General features: G+C 44.0%; 1 protein-coding gene across 2 annotated transcripts in view; it reads left to right on the forward strand.

The window, feature by feature from the left end:
* Positions 1–16,777, forward strand: part of si:ch211-186j3.6 (neural-cadherin) — a 323,558-nt gene that overhangs the window by 109,674 nt on the left and 197,107 nt on the right. For both annotated transcript variants that reach the window (XR_008413679.1, XM_053853874.1), the window contains exon 7: positions 6,923–7,065. Coding sequence is in view for 1 of the 2 variants with exons in the window: in XM_053853874.1 (XP_053709849.1) it covers positions 6,923–7,065 (143 nt within the window). In the remaining variant the exon portion in view is untranslated. The remainder of the gene's footprint in view (positions 1–6,922; positions 7,066–16,777) is intronic.

Here is a 16,777-nt window from a genome sequence, read left to right on the forward strand (position 1 = left end):
GCTCAACTGTCAGGTCAGCACCTCCCAGCTGCTTCCAATTGAATATCGCAGCTGCTTCCAGCCCCACCATTGCATTTCCCCTCTTTTCATCGGCCATGGCCACTGTGGCGCCTGCATCTTTTAATTGGTGGAGTATTTGCCGGGCAGATCGGTGGAGCGGAGTCAGTCAGCCGTGCAGCACCAGCAACCTCAGGAGGCGCGCACCGCCTGTGTGTTGATCTCAGAGAAGTGAAACGTTGGGATGAAAGTTCCTCCTCGCCGTCAGACAAAAAGAAGAACTTGTCTTGTCTCGACTGATGCAGCTCATCTCCAATGCACGGCACTATATTTGGAGTGGCTGTTGGTGTGGATGTGCGGTCAGGCCACGTGAAAAGAGCCTTTCATCGATTTGCCGCCAGCGACAGCAGAGTGATTAGCCTTTTTGTCAGCAGCAGAGCGGCGCTGACTTGGAAAAAAAAGCCATGCTGGCATATGTTTTATACATCAGCCTGCACACGGACACAGAAAGACAATTTCAAACATCAAGTATTCATTTATTCCCAAAAGTCTCTGTGGATGTTTGACTTTTTTTTGTTGAAATAGTCGAATGCCTCGGATTCCCAAACCTGACTCCACATGTGTGCGACTTCAACTGGATGGTTTGGAGGGTCCTCACTTTGTTCAGCCTCATTTTGAGGGTCAAAACCTCAAAGTAACTGGGTTCCAGTTTGGTTCAGGTGAGATATGTGTTTTGGATGGTTAGGTTCAGGGGGAAAGGCAATGAGAGGTCCCCACAATGGTCGTGTGACAATCCCGAGGGTCTCTGCGTGCGTGTTTGTGTGCTTTGTGGGGGACCAATTCTTGACAAAACACTATTCTTGTGAGGACTGTATGACTTTGTGGGGACATTTGGTTGGAACCCCCCAAGGTTCAGCCTCAATTTGAGGATGAAAACTTCAAAACAACTGGGCCATTATAACTGGGTGTAGGTCTGGTTCAGAGTCCTGGTTCAGGTGAGCCATGTGTTTTGGATGGTTAGGTTTAGATGGAGAGGCTGGGGAAAGGGTGATGTCAATGAGAGGTCCTCACAATGCCTCCACGAGGGTAGAAATACAAATATGTGTGTGCCTGTGTGTGTTTGTCATTGTATAGCTATACTTGTGAGGGCCAATTCTTGGAAACACACCTCCTTCTGGGGATTCCCCACAAGGTTAAGACTCAATTTGAGGATGAAAACTTCAAAATAGCTGATAATAACTGAGTGCTGGTTCAGGTGAGCCATGTGTTTAAGATGGTTCGATTCAGGGTGAGAGGCCGGGGAGAGCATGAGAGTCACAAAACGTTTAACATTTACACCAGTATAACAATATATATTCATCAAAAATGGTCCATTGTTACACATGTATTCATGGAATTGACCCCAATGTAAACAGCTACGGCTTGGTCCGAGGTGATGAAGAAAGTGATCTGTTCATTTTGTGACTTTTTCCAGTCTCTGCTTCTGTCTGATGCAGGAATTGTCCCCCCAGTCTGCCTATAGCAATGTTCTCTCCCTACTTCATTTCCTCTCACTCATGCTGCAACATCTTCACCCTCGTGTTGAGTTTGCTGTGCACTAGTGGTGGGTTGGTGAAGCTTCACAAACAGGGCTCTAATATTCAGAGCCCAGTAGGTGGCGCTGTCTGTAGGAAAATGACCCGAGTGTTCAATGAAACAGTTGTTCAAAGCCAAATATTATAGTGATGTGATGTGAGAGCGATGTGTCAATGAGGGTGTACGACACAGTATTGAAAGGGTGGATGAGGTTTCATGAAACAGTGATGTGATTTTTAGAGGTCACAACAACTGCGCATCATTTCTAACCTAAGAGCGCCATCTAGTGGCCTCTGACAGTTAGGACATGGTTTCATCAACCCTGCAACACTGCCTCATCCAAGCCTCATCCACCCATCACTCGTGATGACACACGGAGGAAGCGAGGCAAAGTCCGATAGGCAAACAGATGGCTTGGCTGTAGGAATCGTTTCTTATCATTCGTTTGAAAGAGCTGTTGCAAACATGTGATCTCTCAGTTGAGATCGAGTGAAATCCTTGAGTCATGTACATTGCTGTAACTGTCTAGAAAATAGCACAAGACTCAGAATAAAAGACACAAGGTTCAGAGGTTGGGACTGAGCTGGAATGGTATCAGTTGCATTCAAATTGACCCGTCTCGAGACCAGAACTCCACCTGGAAAATGGGAGCACAATGCTTTGCCACTTTGATCTCCCTCAGGGCTTCATTCGATTCAGTTCGATTCGATTCAATTCGATTCGGTTCTGTTCGGTTCGGTTCGGTTCGGTTCGGTTCGATTCGATTCGATTCGATTTGGTTGGATTCGGTTGGATTCGGTTCAGTTCGGTTGGATTCGATTCGATTCGATTCGATTCGGTTCGGTTCGATTCGGTTCAGTTCAGTTTGGTTCGATTCGATTCGATTCGATTCGATTTGTTTCGATTCGATTCGATTCGATTCGATTTGGTTTGATTCGGTTCAGTTCAGTTCAGTTCAGTTTGGTTCGATTCGATTCAATTTGGTTCGATTCGGTTCGGTTCGATTCGATTTGGTTCGATTCGGTTCAGTTCAGTTCGGTTTGGTTCGATTTGATTCGATTCGATTCAATTTGGTTCGATTCAATTTGATTCGATTCGATTCAGTTCGATTCTGTTCGGTTCAATATGCCTACATAACACTGAATTAGGAATCGCATTGATTCTTTATTGAATCTTTGTTGTTTCCCCGTTTTGAATGTCGGATGCGGGGAATATCTCGAGGGACCAACAGAGATTCTACATAGCGCTAAAAGCCAGCCATTGAGCACATGAGACTGTGGTTTTCTCTCCAGAAGTTGCTCTTCCTGAAAAATGTGAGCGACATCAGATGCATCCTTGTGCTGCTTGTTCCACTGTGAGACTCAAAATTACAACGGACCAAGTTAAATGATGATAACTGGAGCATGTTTTTCCATTTGTACCAAAAAAAAGGTTATTTATATCTGGAAAAAAAAGCCATGCCTGACCTTTCCATGCATGTCTCTGTGAAGACACAGTAACATCAAAGAAAATAAAGCAAGAAAGAGGTCATTAAACGCATCATCAGTGAGGCAGAAAATCCGGCCTGTTTGGATCTGTCTGTGCAGTTGCAGGCATGTGATAATGAGTCCGTATGTGCAGAGAGATGGTGTGCGCACATTTCACAAGTTGAGACTGAAGTCTTCACGTCTCAGCCAACAGCTTCCCCTCAGACGTGTCCGCACCACTTGGCTCTGGAAAAGACCCACGTTCCGTGTGTTACCGACTCTCTCTCTCTGTTCTAAAGAGACCACGCGCTCCGGCGTCTTCTTCACTCTCAGATCTGCTCCTGGTGAGAGCCGGAGTAACCACCTGTCATTTATCTGCCGTCACGTTGCCACCGGGAGACAACAGTGATCATTGCCTTCCTGTTGTCACGGAAACCAAACGGCATGCTTTTTCCTGCTCTTGCAAATAATGTTAATACAGGGATGACATACGTCAAACTCGGTTTACTGTTGGAGAACCGTCAATATCGTAACACAACTAGCAAAGGATGTGCCACCATCGCTTCCCTTAAATACGGAGTTGTCTGTTTCAAACATTGCGTCCGTCACTGATCACTTGCTTCCATGCCCTCTTTGTGTTGCTGTTCCCCAATATATCCACCAGGGGGAGCAGCACAGAGTCAAAAGTGTATGACAACAACAAACCAACATGGCGACTGTGGAAGAAGTATCTTGCACCAAAGAGGAAACAGAAGCAGCGTTGTAGGAGGCGGTGGTTGGTGAGGCTGTTAAATATATCACGACTGGAGGACGGAGAATTTCCACCACTGTTACGTCGTCTTCGTGTCTCATGAAAGCTAAGTATCGGGTAGTAACTCTGCCCCCCCATGGTTTCCAGTGGCACTGCTCCGTTTGGTCAGTAACCTGCCGACAAAATGAAGGCATCCGGATCCGGAACATTGAGCATAAATGGTCCCTTAAGGTCATCGGTTAAATTTCAGTATCTCCTAGTTTGTTATCACACGGACACCTCATGCAGCCACATATTCAGACATTAAGTTCAAGACTTGTTCAAGACTTGTTTTCCTGCTTCTGTTCTGAGATGCTTGCATAACTCTGGGCAGTTATTTTTATTGTCTGAAAGAGGTCAACGTAACACCATGAAAAACAGAAGAATATTTCACAATTCTTTCTCAGATTGCGACTTATTTGACCTGAGTCTTGATCTCAAATCCTCTTCACCATCAAGTGCCGTTTGGTTTTTAGTCTGAACAAAAGTCGTTGTTTATCAACAGCGGCATAACACTACGAAAGTGCAGCTGGTTTTGCTGTCTGTATTTGGAGATTATCTGCGGTTTGAAGTTTGTTCGCTGGCACTAGCAGAAGAGCTGTTTGATAACAGTGAAGTTCAATATTGGGCGCAAATATTGAACGTCACTATTTGAAACATCCCGGTTTACATCACTATTTCAAAGGTTTGTAGCTCTAAAATGGTTTGAGACGTTGGGATGGGATTGAATTCACTCATCTTATTTCCATTGTGTTTGATGCTTTTACAGATGTTTATCTTCATCCCTCAGATCATATCTGTTCATCATCACAGTGGTCTATGGCAGAACACCGGCATGTGCTGCTGGAGGACTGAACAGACTGACTGTCACTGTGCGCTGAAAAAGTAGTGAAGCTGCGCTGCTTCTGGGAGTCACTTTCCGTTTCACTGTATGAGCTTCATCAGGGTGTGAATATTCCGAGTCAGTCAAATTCGCTCTCCTGGTCTCTATTGTCTCCTCGATGGAGGGGAAGTTTTCAGTCTGAATTCTTTCTAAAATATGAGAACCACACCCACGAATGTTGCTCAGATTGAAGTGACCACTAGTGATGGGTGGATGAGGCTTCATGAAACAGTGTGCTGACCTTCAGAGGCCACCAGATGGTGCTGTCTGCTGTAAAATATTTGGACTTGAACAACTCACTCAATGAAACCAAGAGCGCCATCGAGTGGCCTCTGAAAACGAGGACACTGTTTCATCAACCCTGCAGAACTGTTTCATGATACCTGATCTACACCAGTGACCACCATCTCTAGTTGAACATATTTCAGACTTCAGCCATGACTATCTCTTACTTCAAAATTGCGATTTGACATGGAGAGGTCAGGGTAGATTATATACACACCACTGAGCTGTTTACCCACCTACTTTTGCGGCTACTTTCAGCAAATATTTCAGCTCATTTCTGGCTGGCCGCTCTGTTTCGGAACAGGTCCAAAGAAGAAAAGAAAGCAAAGGATCTGCCAACGGCAGCGAGGTACACATTAAGAGTGAAGGCAGACACTCACTTGGTGATAATTTAATGGAGTCCTAAACTGTGGAAATGCATTTGAATTTTGGAAGCCACAGGGACCCAGTCTTCATTTTCAAACACGCCCCTGCCAAGAAATGCCTATTTGTTAGTTTGAAACTCAGCACTATGTGAGTCTAGTGAAACAGCCTCTGCGTCTGCTTCCTCTCGGAGACACTTCCTCGGGTAAAATTGTGCTGATGGAGAACACGGCTTATGTTGCCTTTGGATGATAAATGGAGGTCTGTCTCTGGTGTCAGAGCTTTATAACCACCGGACAGGCTTAAGCCATTATTGCTCTGGGAGACATTTCCTTTCCAATCGCATTGTTTTTGTGTCTTGCATTCTCCCCCTGTAATCTATTAGTGTTGCTAGGAGTCGTACCCGGTTTCTCTGACTGGACTCATATCATTTTATCATTGTATATTGAAAGCATTGTTCAAATCTACCTTAGCTGAGCTAAAGGTCTCCTGATAAAGAATTTGAGTTCTAGGATATAAAAAAATTGTACGGTAAGAAGAGAAGATCTGAAATCCAATTTGTTATCGGCGAACTGTGCTTCATAAATGAAATCCAAAAGTCAAGGTCAAGCACATCCACAAACCAGTGAGGTCAGGTGCATGATTCAAAAATGTGAAACCAATTCAGCAATACAGTGAAATAAATAAAACAAGGCTGTTTTCAAAAATGTAAAACAAACAGCAATACAGTTTAATAAGTAAAATAAGGCTGTCTTCAAAAATGGTCCAGCTGTTCTGAGGTAAACACGTCCAGTTCCCGATGCTCTCGGCCACACTCCACTTCATCTTACCTGACTTAGGTATTGATCGACCAGGAAGTGGGCTGGTCGCAGCGGTGGACTGGAAATTACTGGCCATAAAGTGCAAACACGGTGTGGGTCACTGTTCTCGCATGAAAGAAGTGAAATGTCTGGAAAGGCGTCATGCTTGAACTCCAGCTTTTACTCGACTGCATTTCTGGAAATGTGTTTTTTTAAGGCAATTTAAGGGAGTCAAAAGGATGCCGACATGAGCCACTGAGTGTTGTTACGACACGTTCGTGTGTGCGGAAGAAAGACATGTTGAACAAAAAGGGGCTGCGCTAGTCTGTCTCCATGTACAGGAAAGTGGTTCTGACAAAAGGCAAGGTGTTAGCTCAGTGAAAGTCGCAATCTAAGCAAGTGTTTTCAGAAGTAATTTGTGGCCAGTAGAAGTCGACTTCTCATTGCGCTGTAATTGGAATTACACCCTCCGAACTTTTGTGACGCTTCGTCGCAGAAACCATGCCACGATCGCAGGACCCTGCAGATCAGCGTGACCCGAAATTATTTGACTGACAGTTGAAAGAATAACATTTAGAACTCAGCATTGATAACCACATACGTCACATTTGGGTTCATGATCTACTGCGTCGGTACTTTTATAACCAAATAATAATAATAATAGGTACATACAGTATTTTCTCCTTCATCGCTGCCATGTAACACTAACACTGACGTGTTGTCTCTCGCTGTTCTTTCATGCGCTGTACTGCACTGTTTGCAGATATCGAACATTTGTCTCGGAGGATGCTGGTCCAAACACGCTCGTGGCCACTGTCCTTGCCAAGGACCCAGACGGCGACGGCATAATGTACAGGATCGCTTCAGGAAACGAGGAGGGCAACTTTGTCATCGACAGCCAAAAGGGTAAGGGATATTTTGTGATTCTCTGAAAAAGTGATGCTGTCTCATTCAGTATTCGGCTGTAACTAGACCTGCCCTGTGGTCATCTCCTACCTCTGCAAAACTCCAGCTCATCCATATTTTACCTGTAGCGGCTGCACATGTTTCGTAGTTTGCAGTTCTTCTGGAGTTGACCTTATAACTCCGGGCAGTGGAGCGATTGTTGCACGGAGTGGCCCGTATTTCCTGTGTCAGATCGCTTGTCCATGAATAACGAAAGTCAAATGTATTTTATTTTGATCCAGGTGTGGAATGCAAGATGAGATGACGTAAAGTCCTAGTTGAAACTGCTGTTCCCGAACATTTCTAAATCGACCTCTTCCTTCTTACGCCTATCTTAGGCCTCGGTCGTATCCCTTCACCCTCAGTCATAGCAGCCTTCACACCAAGTGTTGAGAGCTTTTTGTGACGTATGGGACACATCTAAAGTGCAGATACGCCTGCAGACTGATACCGTTGAGGACTCTGTCAGTTATTCCATCGGTTAGATAACACAACCATGGACATAGTCGGCTGTCGCCGCATACCACAGCTTACTGTTATCGTTCGATAACTCTACGGCAGTGGGAGATGAGGTTGACCCTGTTTTCTTATACCATGATCGGCACAAGCATGTGATTTAGGCTGTTGTTAAACAAAGTAATTCCCCATTTGTAACACTCACTAAATCCATTGCAACATGGCTTGTCCACAAGTGAGAAAAGATCGTAAAATAAAAATACATTTTTTGCAACAATGAAGTATACAATACATGAAATTGACCAAAACTAAAACGGTGCAATGTTTTTTGTTTTTTTTTTGCAATATCTAAATCTCCATTCGCAAAGAAAAGACCTTGAATGTTTATTGGCTGAAAACACGCAATGCATTCTGGGTAGCCCTTGTTGAGGTGTCGGGGAAGACCCAGCCCCTCAACTGAACGTTCTGAGAATTCGGGACAACACTTGCTTCAAGAGCCGTTGGTGGGCCCGGGCAACAGGAACCTAAGGCGCCCCCACCAACCCTCTTAAAAGACCACAATGCTGTCTTACGTTTATATGTCCTTGCAGGAACACAATAAGAGTGACTGAAACCCTTCTGTCTGCCGAAACAAACATATGAGTCAACTTAAATGAATAATGTCAACTTTGAGTTCAATGTGACCTTTCCCCTGTCATTTGAAGAAATCAAAAATATAGTTGAAATGCATACATAAATGAGCACTAGTTTCTAGAGATGGCGCTGTCAGCATGACTCCTTTCCTCCCTTGAGCTTGAGGGCCCTGGGCAATAGCCTATCTTGCCTACTCCCTCGCAGTATAATATCGATAGCTAGGTTTGGTTACACAGATGGCTTTGTGACTATTGGGGATCACTGCAATAGTGGGGTACGTATTTCTATTAGCTTGATCTGTATCTGTCATTCCAGTGCAAGCAAGAGAGTTTTGAACCTTTGGTTCCTCTCTATCCAGACACATCGAGAACCCAAGTGCAATAAAGCTTCTCTGAACATTTGACAAACATCACGTCTTTCAAATTGCACTAATAATTCATGCGTCTTCAATAGTTCTCATGTTTTTTTTTTTTTTCATCCGTACACATTTTTAGCTTGTTGTTTCTTAAAGTATTCAAATCTCCTTTTGCTTTCAACCCAGCTATTTTTTCCCCAGATGTTCTCCCTGCCCTTGCTGCTATATTTATGTTGAAAATGTAAAACCTCTGTGGTTTGTCAAGCCTGCGCTGGGGTTGAACGTGTGCTTCACAAAGACTGTCTGGTGTTTTATGTAGCACTCAAGATCCGGTGTTCTGGATGTACAAAACACAAAGGATGCCATGCTTTCCCTCCTGTACTGCTTTGTTAGGGATATTTAAAGCATAGCAGGTCATTTCATAGAGATTTTGCAATATTCAGAGACTTCACGGCTTGTGAAGTGTGTGTGTGTGTGATGTGTGTTTTGTGTTGGAGAGATCATCAGTGGTCCCACATTTAACGTGGACTCATCCTGTTGATTTTATGGAAGTTTGTTTCATGCATGTTTTATTGAGTTGATCGGATGCTGTATTTTCTAAAGTCACGTGACATGAGCTCCATGACGAAATCCCGGATACAAGCGGCTGAAATGAGGTTTCTCCGACGGGTGGTGGACGTCTAACTTACAGATGGGGTGAGAGGTTCCGTCACTCAGGAGACACTCGGAGTAGAGCCGCTGCTTCTCTGCGTTGAGAGGCGTCAGTTCAGGTGGTTCGGTCATCTCATGAGGACGCCCCCTGGACGCCTCCCTGGGGAGGTGTTCCAGACACGTCCAGCTGGGAAGAGACCGAGGAGTCGACCCAGGACCAGGTGGAGGGATTATATCTCGCCACTGGCCTGGGAGTATCTTGGGATCCCCCAGTCGGAGCTGGCGGATGTTGCCTAGGAGAAGGGCGTTAGGAGCGACCTTCTCAAGCGCCTTCCCTGCGTCCCGACAATGGATAAGCAGTTGAGAATGGATGGAGGTCTGCGCTGTCACAACGCTTTTCCGGTCAAAAATAAGGATTTGTGCCCATGGGAATATTGGTTGCATGCTATTGCATTCACATGGAGGTTTCTTTCATGAAAAACAATACATTTTAAAAGATTTCGTATTGACTATATGCATCCTTGCACAGAGACAATATTCCCTAGACCACCCTTCCACCTTCAGAGGGTCAAGAAGATCAGTACTCATGTTCCAGTTGACACCTTACCGGTGAACTTTAAGCTATCTGAACCAATAACAACAGGTTCCCTTTTACCTCCACTATTCAAGAATACAATAGGATATAGGGAATAGGTTGATAAAATTTGTAAACATTTAATTCTAACCCCGATGATGTGACTCTTTTGCACTTCAATGTCTGTTAATCATCGCAGACATTATTTTAAACTTTGAATGTACAGTATGTTTATAGATGGTGTTCACTCCCCCAAGTCTATGGGCAGAAAAATGGAAACTTTCCACGGGAATGTATGGGAATAAAGGAGACATTTCAAAGTGGACTCTTCAAATGACGTCCGACCACTCCTGATCCTGCAGTAGCCATACAGCCTGCTTCATCCTCAGGTCAGATGCCGTTGAGTCACTTTCCCTCGTAAGTTTAGTTGAGTAAAAAGGCCACTCCTCAATCATACACACAGCACAGCGCTTGTTGTGTGCACTGCTGTAAAGACCCCACCCCCAGCTGGCACGGTGCATGCCTGCATCACATGTCCAGAACGTTGATAGAAGACTCAACAAGGCTGGAAAGTGACGCTGACTCAGAGTTGGGTGTCGAGGTTTGATTTGTCGAGGAAGATTTGCATGTCTGATCGGACATTTTGAAGGGACAGTGGCTTTTTTTCATTTAGTATTTTCAATGGGACTTTTGGGATGAGTGGGGTTTAGAGATGGTTAATGTTGTACAAGTAACATCCGACTTACGACTGGATCGGTTCCGACCAACCGGTCGTGAGTCTGATTGGACGTAAGTGGAATGCCATTCAAAATGGCCGACGTGAGGGTTATAGGTGCTACTGTCGTGGTAGATGGCTGTGTGAGAGTGAGATGCTGGGATACTGCCGTAACTGTCGTACGTGATGCTGGGCTGCTACGTGCTGCGGTGCCAGACATTGAATAGAAAATAAATAAAAAAAGAAATAAATAAATCTGCAGGCCGTGGTCCTAAGTACCGGTGGACGTAAGTCGAGCAGGTCATAAGTCGGATGTTACTTGTATAAGTGATCCGTTCTTCTAATAAATAAATCTGTTGAAATATCTGGAAATATTTTGTATGGATGTCTCCTTATAACTTCTGTTTCCATTTATGCTTGACTATTATATATTTCAACTTAGTTCCCCTAAATTCCCATCAATCCCCTTCTTCCCATCAAAGTTTCCAATATGGAATATTTCCAAAATGACCATCAACTTTCCCGAAATTCACCAGAAATGTCCTGCCTCTTTCTAACCCTCGCAGAAACACAAGAGCCGTCGATGCTATCCAAGTGAGTGTGACTCAAAATGTGACACCGTAATGGTTGTAATAGGATCCAATCATCAAATCATGTTTGAAAGAGCTCAATATTTGGGCATTAAAGATATTTTATTGTTCTTATAATGGAAGACATCACATCAGAATCCACCCCCCTCCTCAGCTCATATCGTTCTCTCAGCTCTCCCCATGAAAATCCTTTATTGCCTCTTCTTCCTTCCGCGAGTTGCCGAGCCGCCCACCCCCCACTCCCCACCCCCTCCCTCCCTGACAATGGCTCAGACAGTTGTTTTCCTCCCTTCCGGCATCAAACGCTTGCCTCCCCCTTCATGTTAATTTCCCCCTAACTCACCCCAAAATGCAGTGTTTCCCTGAGATTTAAAGCTCCCATTAGGAATCCAAGCCCAGCGCTCAATATGATGATCACGCTCCTCGTATTAAAACCCATAAATACAGAAACACCCGCTCCGTCAGAAGGGAGGAAGCATTTACTGGCAGCTCAGGGAAACACGGATGCCAATAAACGGGCGTCAATCATTTCCTTCTTTTCCTCAGGAAGGTTTTTATGCCGTTTTTGTTTTCTTTTTTAAGTATATATTTTACTTGCTTGAAGTTTGTCGGACGACTGGATAGCGATTGAATTTTATACCTTTCTTTTTAGTGAGTATATTTCATAAAAATGTCCACTGTTGCACTGACCGGTTTCTGATCCCGTCCTATTCCAGTAAACCCTCAAATGGTACCTACAGTATACATTCTGTTCCCGTCCCCTGGTTCAGTTTCACAACAGAGAGGGCACTGGCTTGCAACTCCCACCCCTCTTCACTTCTGAGCATTGTCGCTCACCCCTGTCCTCGTCTTCTGGATGCCTCCATGTGAAGTGACGGCTGCTCGCTGACCCCTAAGGAAACATCTCCTCCATTGTGAATTGACACTGATATGTGCTGGCCCTGTTACCAGTCACACCAACATACACACACCCTCACAGTCATGTGTTAGCATCGTTCATTGGGTCAGATGCCAAGTTCTCTTTGATGCAAACTACTGAGGCATCGTGAAACTGTATTGCAGGGTTGATGAAACAGTGTCCTACTTTTCAGAGGCCACTAGATGGCGCTCTTGGTTTAGAAATGATTCAAGAATTCAAAAAACATTTCCAAACATTTCACAGCAGACAGCACCACCCGGTGGCCTCTGAAAATCAGGTTTCAAGTTTCATGAAACTTCATCAACCCATCACTGATCTCTTGCATCCAACCCACTCACAACTTTCCTCTTCATGTCCTCCAATGAGACACCTCTGCGTCAATATTGGACGCAAAAGTCCACTCTGAAAAAAAAGAAAACGCCTTGGGAGTAAGAATGTGCTGAGTCAAGGAGATGGTCTTGCAGGCGACAGGGAGAAACACATCAAAAAGAGTGAGTTGGGAACTGGACACTTCCAAGTCAATGAGCAGATGTTGTCCTTCATGCTGTCAGTCTTTCCTGACACCTTTCCTTCGTGTTGCAATCCTTTTTCTGTTTGTAAACTCACAGAGTGATGATATTGTATCCACCTCCATATGATGTGACATCAAGAGCAGCACACAACTTTGACCCTTGAAGTGAGTTTCAGCCAGTGTCCTCCGTGTTTAACACGTGATGGGATGTCGAACTAGGTGCAGCACTCGCCTGCAACAACCAAGGTCATGAGTTGGCAGCACATTTTTGTGTTGTTGTTTTTCCCTCCAACTGTATGCTGCGTCGTGTAAGGTCATGTCTTGATGTGTAGAACCCACACGCGTTGGTGATGATTGAAGATTCCTGGATGCAGATGCTAATTCAGAACAGGCCTGTCACGACAGTCAATGAGTCAATTCATAGTACGAGAATTGAAACTCACCGAGGTCACTTTGGTGGTGGCCTCAGTTAAATGAAATGTGTTTGTCCGTTTCATTTCCCTGTTGCTGCTCTCTGCTCACTAGTGAACCCTCTTATCCCTCATCCCATCGAGGAGCCAGTCAGCTCGCGAGCGCAAGCTCAGTTTCACAAGCTAGCAAGACCCGTGAGAAGCAACACAAGATCTTTGTGGAACTAAAAGGCGGAAAAAAACCAAGTGCCACGTTTTAACCGAATGCGTGTGGTGAGCACAACAGTAGTTTGTTGAATTTATTTGCTTGTGGTGACAAGAAAAACTGCAACATCAAACACGCCTGTCCACCTTAACCACAACCACCAGAGCAGTTGGAAGCAGTGAACCTCAAGTTTTGTTAACTGAGACTTTGAATGCATTTGCAATTGCAATTGCATCTGAATTAAATATAAATTTGAAATATTTGGATTTGTTTTCCTTTATTTGTCACGTGAATGGAACAGTGTGCTCTCCAGACAACAGGGAACCTTTGTCAGTGCAGGAGTTCCTGCTCCACTGATCCCACTGATGCAGCAGACACGTGGCAGCTAGGATGAGAACAACAACAACAAACATGGAGGAATCCTCCCTGAACCAAAGCAAACAAAAGCAGCTGTTTGCTTTGGTTCAGGGAGGTTTTTCACTACACAATGACCAGGGTTTCCACCACTCTGAATGGACTTGACATTCTTATACAAATACTTCCAATTCATGAAAAGAGCTTTAGTTTAAATGAGGTGATATAAAAACTTGAATATAGACACCATGGTGCTATTGTCAAACTGATGCAAAATAAACAATATGCTGTTGTTTAAATGTATGTATGGCAACATCATTTGATTCAGAGGCAAATATTCTTATCCCATGAAACTGTCCTGGCATTAATGGGTAATTTGTATTTGAAATAATCTTGATAATTGTAATGTTTACCAGCAATAATTTGTGGGATATTTTCTCGACCAGCAAAATGTGTTATCGTGACAGGCCTAATTCAGAGCACCTCAAAAACGGAATCGTCAAAGCAAAACTGTGCTCCTGGGGGAAGAAAAGAAATGCGACTCACACATTCCTGATACTGCGTTTCAGTGACACACTAACAGCCATAACCTGATACTACAAGCAGCATATTTTATAGATTAGAAAAAGACATTTGCTGTCTCTTTCTTCTGAGAAACTTTCTCTATGAACTATTTTAAAGCACTTAGCCAGCATGTCCTGTTCCCATCTCATGCTTTTAGGCCTTATTTGAGGCAGAGAGAAGGGAGCTAGCATGTCTCGGTCTCTAACACATTGCTAGCTTTCTTCTCAGCCGGCCAGTCGGCCGCTCTCGCCCGGCCGTATTCATCTCACCTCCCGTCGCGATCTGTTTGGATCGAGCTCTTTCCTCAGTAGCGCTGGAGGAGGGAGGTGAGACTGGACGTTGCTTGTATCATCTGCTTCCTTATTGAATCCATCTTGTGCAGGGTTCTGTTTCCTGGACTGCACTTGGCAGTGCCTTTAACAGCGTGGAGGGGCTTCTTAGTAATGACACCATTGCTGTCGTGGCTGCCACTTGCAACTTTGTTGAGTCTAAAGAACGAGAGTGTGGAGAACATTGCTGAGCAGTGAGTTTACAGACAGCAGCTGTGTTGGAAAGCAACCCTTGGCGTCATATATTGACGTTACTATAGTGGTCTTTTCCACGCTATATTGACGATAACAGTAGCCTTCAGCGTTGCATGTTGACGTATACGCGTAGTCATGTCAGTTGCGATTCATAACCCCTCCTTAGTGACGGAAACAAAAGTCATGTCGTGCTGCCAATGCGTCGACATACAACGCTAAAGGCTACCTTTGTTGTCAGTTCAGTGAAAGGCTGCTGCTCCCCAAGTGTCGGACCAACAGACTCAAGAACTCTTTTGTACACCATGCCATCGTACTCTACAACTCCTCACTTGGGGGGAGGAAGTAGTAGGGTACGCTACACTACACTACATAGTAATGGACACTTGCTCAATGTGCAATACCCATCTCTCTGGTGCAATAACCTATTTTAATCTAGTTTAATTTTAAATTTTTATTTTATTTATTTTTTATTTTATTTTTTATGCTATTATTTATTTATTTATTTTATTCTCTGTGTGATGCTCTTCCTGACTGCGTGCCATTTATTGCCTCTAATGCTGCTGGAAATGTAAATTTCCTGGAGGGAGTCATCCCAAAGGGATCAATCAAGTCTAGTCTAAGTTTAAGCCTAAGTATAGGACGCAAAAGGCGACTATCCCAGTGGCAATATATGACGCCATGGGAGTGTGGATGGGTTGGCTCAGGAATGAAGAGATTCACCAAGTTAGCGATGGCGCAGTGTATTCAAAAGCTTGGTATTACACGTATCATGAAACGTGGCATTACACCTGGAACTATGTGTCACACATTTCAAGCAACACTTCAGCGAACAGACTTTTATCCACGTTCAGTGGTGGGCTGACCCTTGCTGTCTCCTCATGTCCCTAAGTTTCATATCACTCTGGTTGTACTGTTAAACTACTTTCCTCTGGTCAGTGTCTGAAAGACGACAAAGGTTTACTCTTCCTTTCATCCGTTTGGTCGCGTTCTGAACTGACTAGGTGAAGCGGAGCAGACGTTGCTGTGCATGTGGGAGGGAGTAAAATAAAAAAAAATAAAAAATGTTTGGAATGAAAATGCTATAGAATTGTGAAGTGAACCTCCTCTTGTGTTTGGAGGGACTTATTTTCTGTTGCATTCACCTCAACTCCATATAATTTAAGTTAGCAGCTCTGTGATGGAAGTAACTGCAGGATGGAGCGTCACTCTTTAGACATATGACGTAAGAGACTCCAACCTCAGCAAGGTGAGGTGATGTTAAAAAAAAGCGTAGATTTCTGCTTCTCTTCCGTTTTAATCCCGTTCCGCAATGTGTCTATCGTGCCCTTTTTCTCTTGTCGTTCATGTTCGGCATCTTAATACCCGCATGACTTTGCGAGGGGAGGAGCCTATGTCAAACATAAAGTCTGAGAGACACGGTGGAAATGTTGGCTGTCAGTCACAGGGTCCACATTGGCTTCCAGCCACTCACACAAGCTCATACCTGAGGGCATTTTAGAATCACCGATTTAACTTTTTCCTTTTCTTTCTTTCTTTTTTTTTGTGACGTGGGAGGAAACTGGAATGAGTCCTGACTTTCAACTTCCATTACAGACTTGTTATCATTCAGCCACACTGGAGGGTTATATATATATATATATATATATATATATATATATATATATATATATATATATATATATATATATATATATATATATATATATATATATATATATATATATATATATCCTATATGAACCCTCGCTATAACACGGTTCGCCTTTTGCGGCATTGCATTTTTTTTTTAAACAGTGTATTGTGTTCTGCATCCCGATTGGCTAAGGGACTAAGCAACGTGAACAGTCTCCGCGCCTTGTGTCTGTACAGCTTGCCAAATTTACATTTGCAAATTTACTCCATGATAAAACTCACAATGTCAACGAAACGTTCTACACCTGAAGACGCGCCCAAAAGGAAGAGAAAGATGCTAAATATCACGGAAAAAGTGAAACTTCTGGACAAGGATGCAAAAAGGGTTGTAACTGTCCGCAACAAGACTATTGTCAGGATGGAGTCTGCTTTAGCTTTCTGGATTAACGACTGCAGGAGAAAGAACATTCCGCTGGATACCAACGTTATCCGCGCAAAATTTTATGAAACCTTTGCTGACAGCGATGACATTCATGACAGCGAAGAAGGGGAAACACCTGCACCACAGCCTTCAGCAGAA

This window comes from Synchiropus splendidus, chromosome 1 (assembly GCF_027744825.2).
Source record: "Synchiropus splendidus isolate RoL2022-P1 chromosome 1, RoL_Sspl_1.0, whole genome shotgun sequence".
Taxonomy (NCBI): Eukaryota; Metazoa; Chordata; class Actinopteri; order Syngnathiformes; family Callionymidae; genus Synchiropus; species Synchiropus splendidus.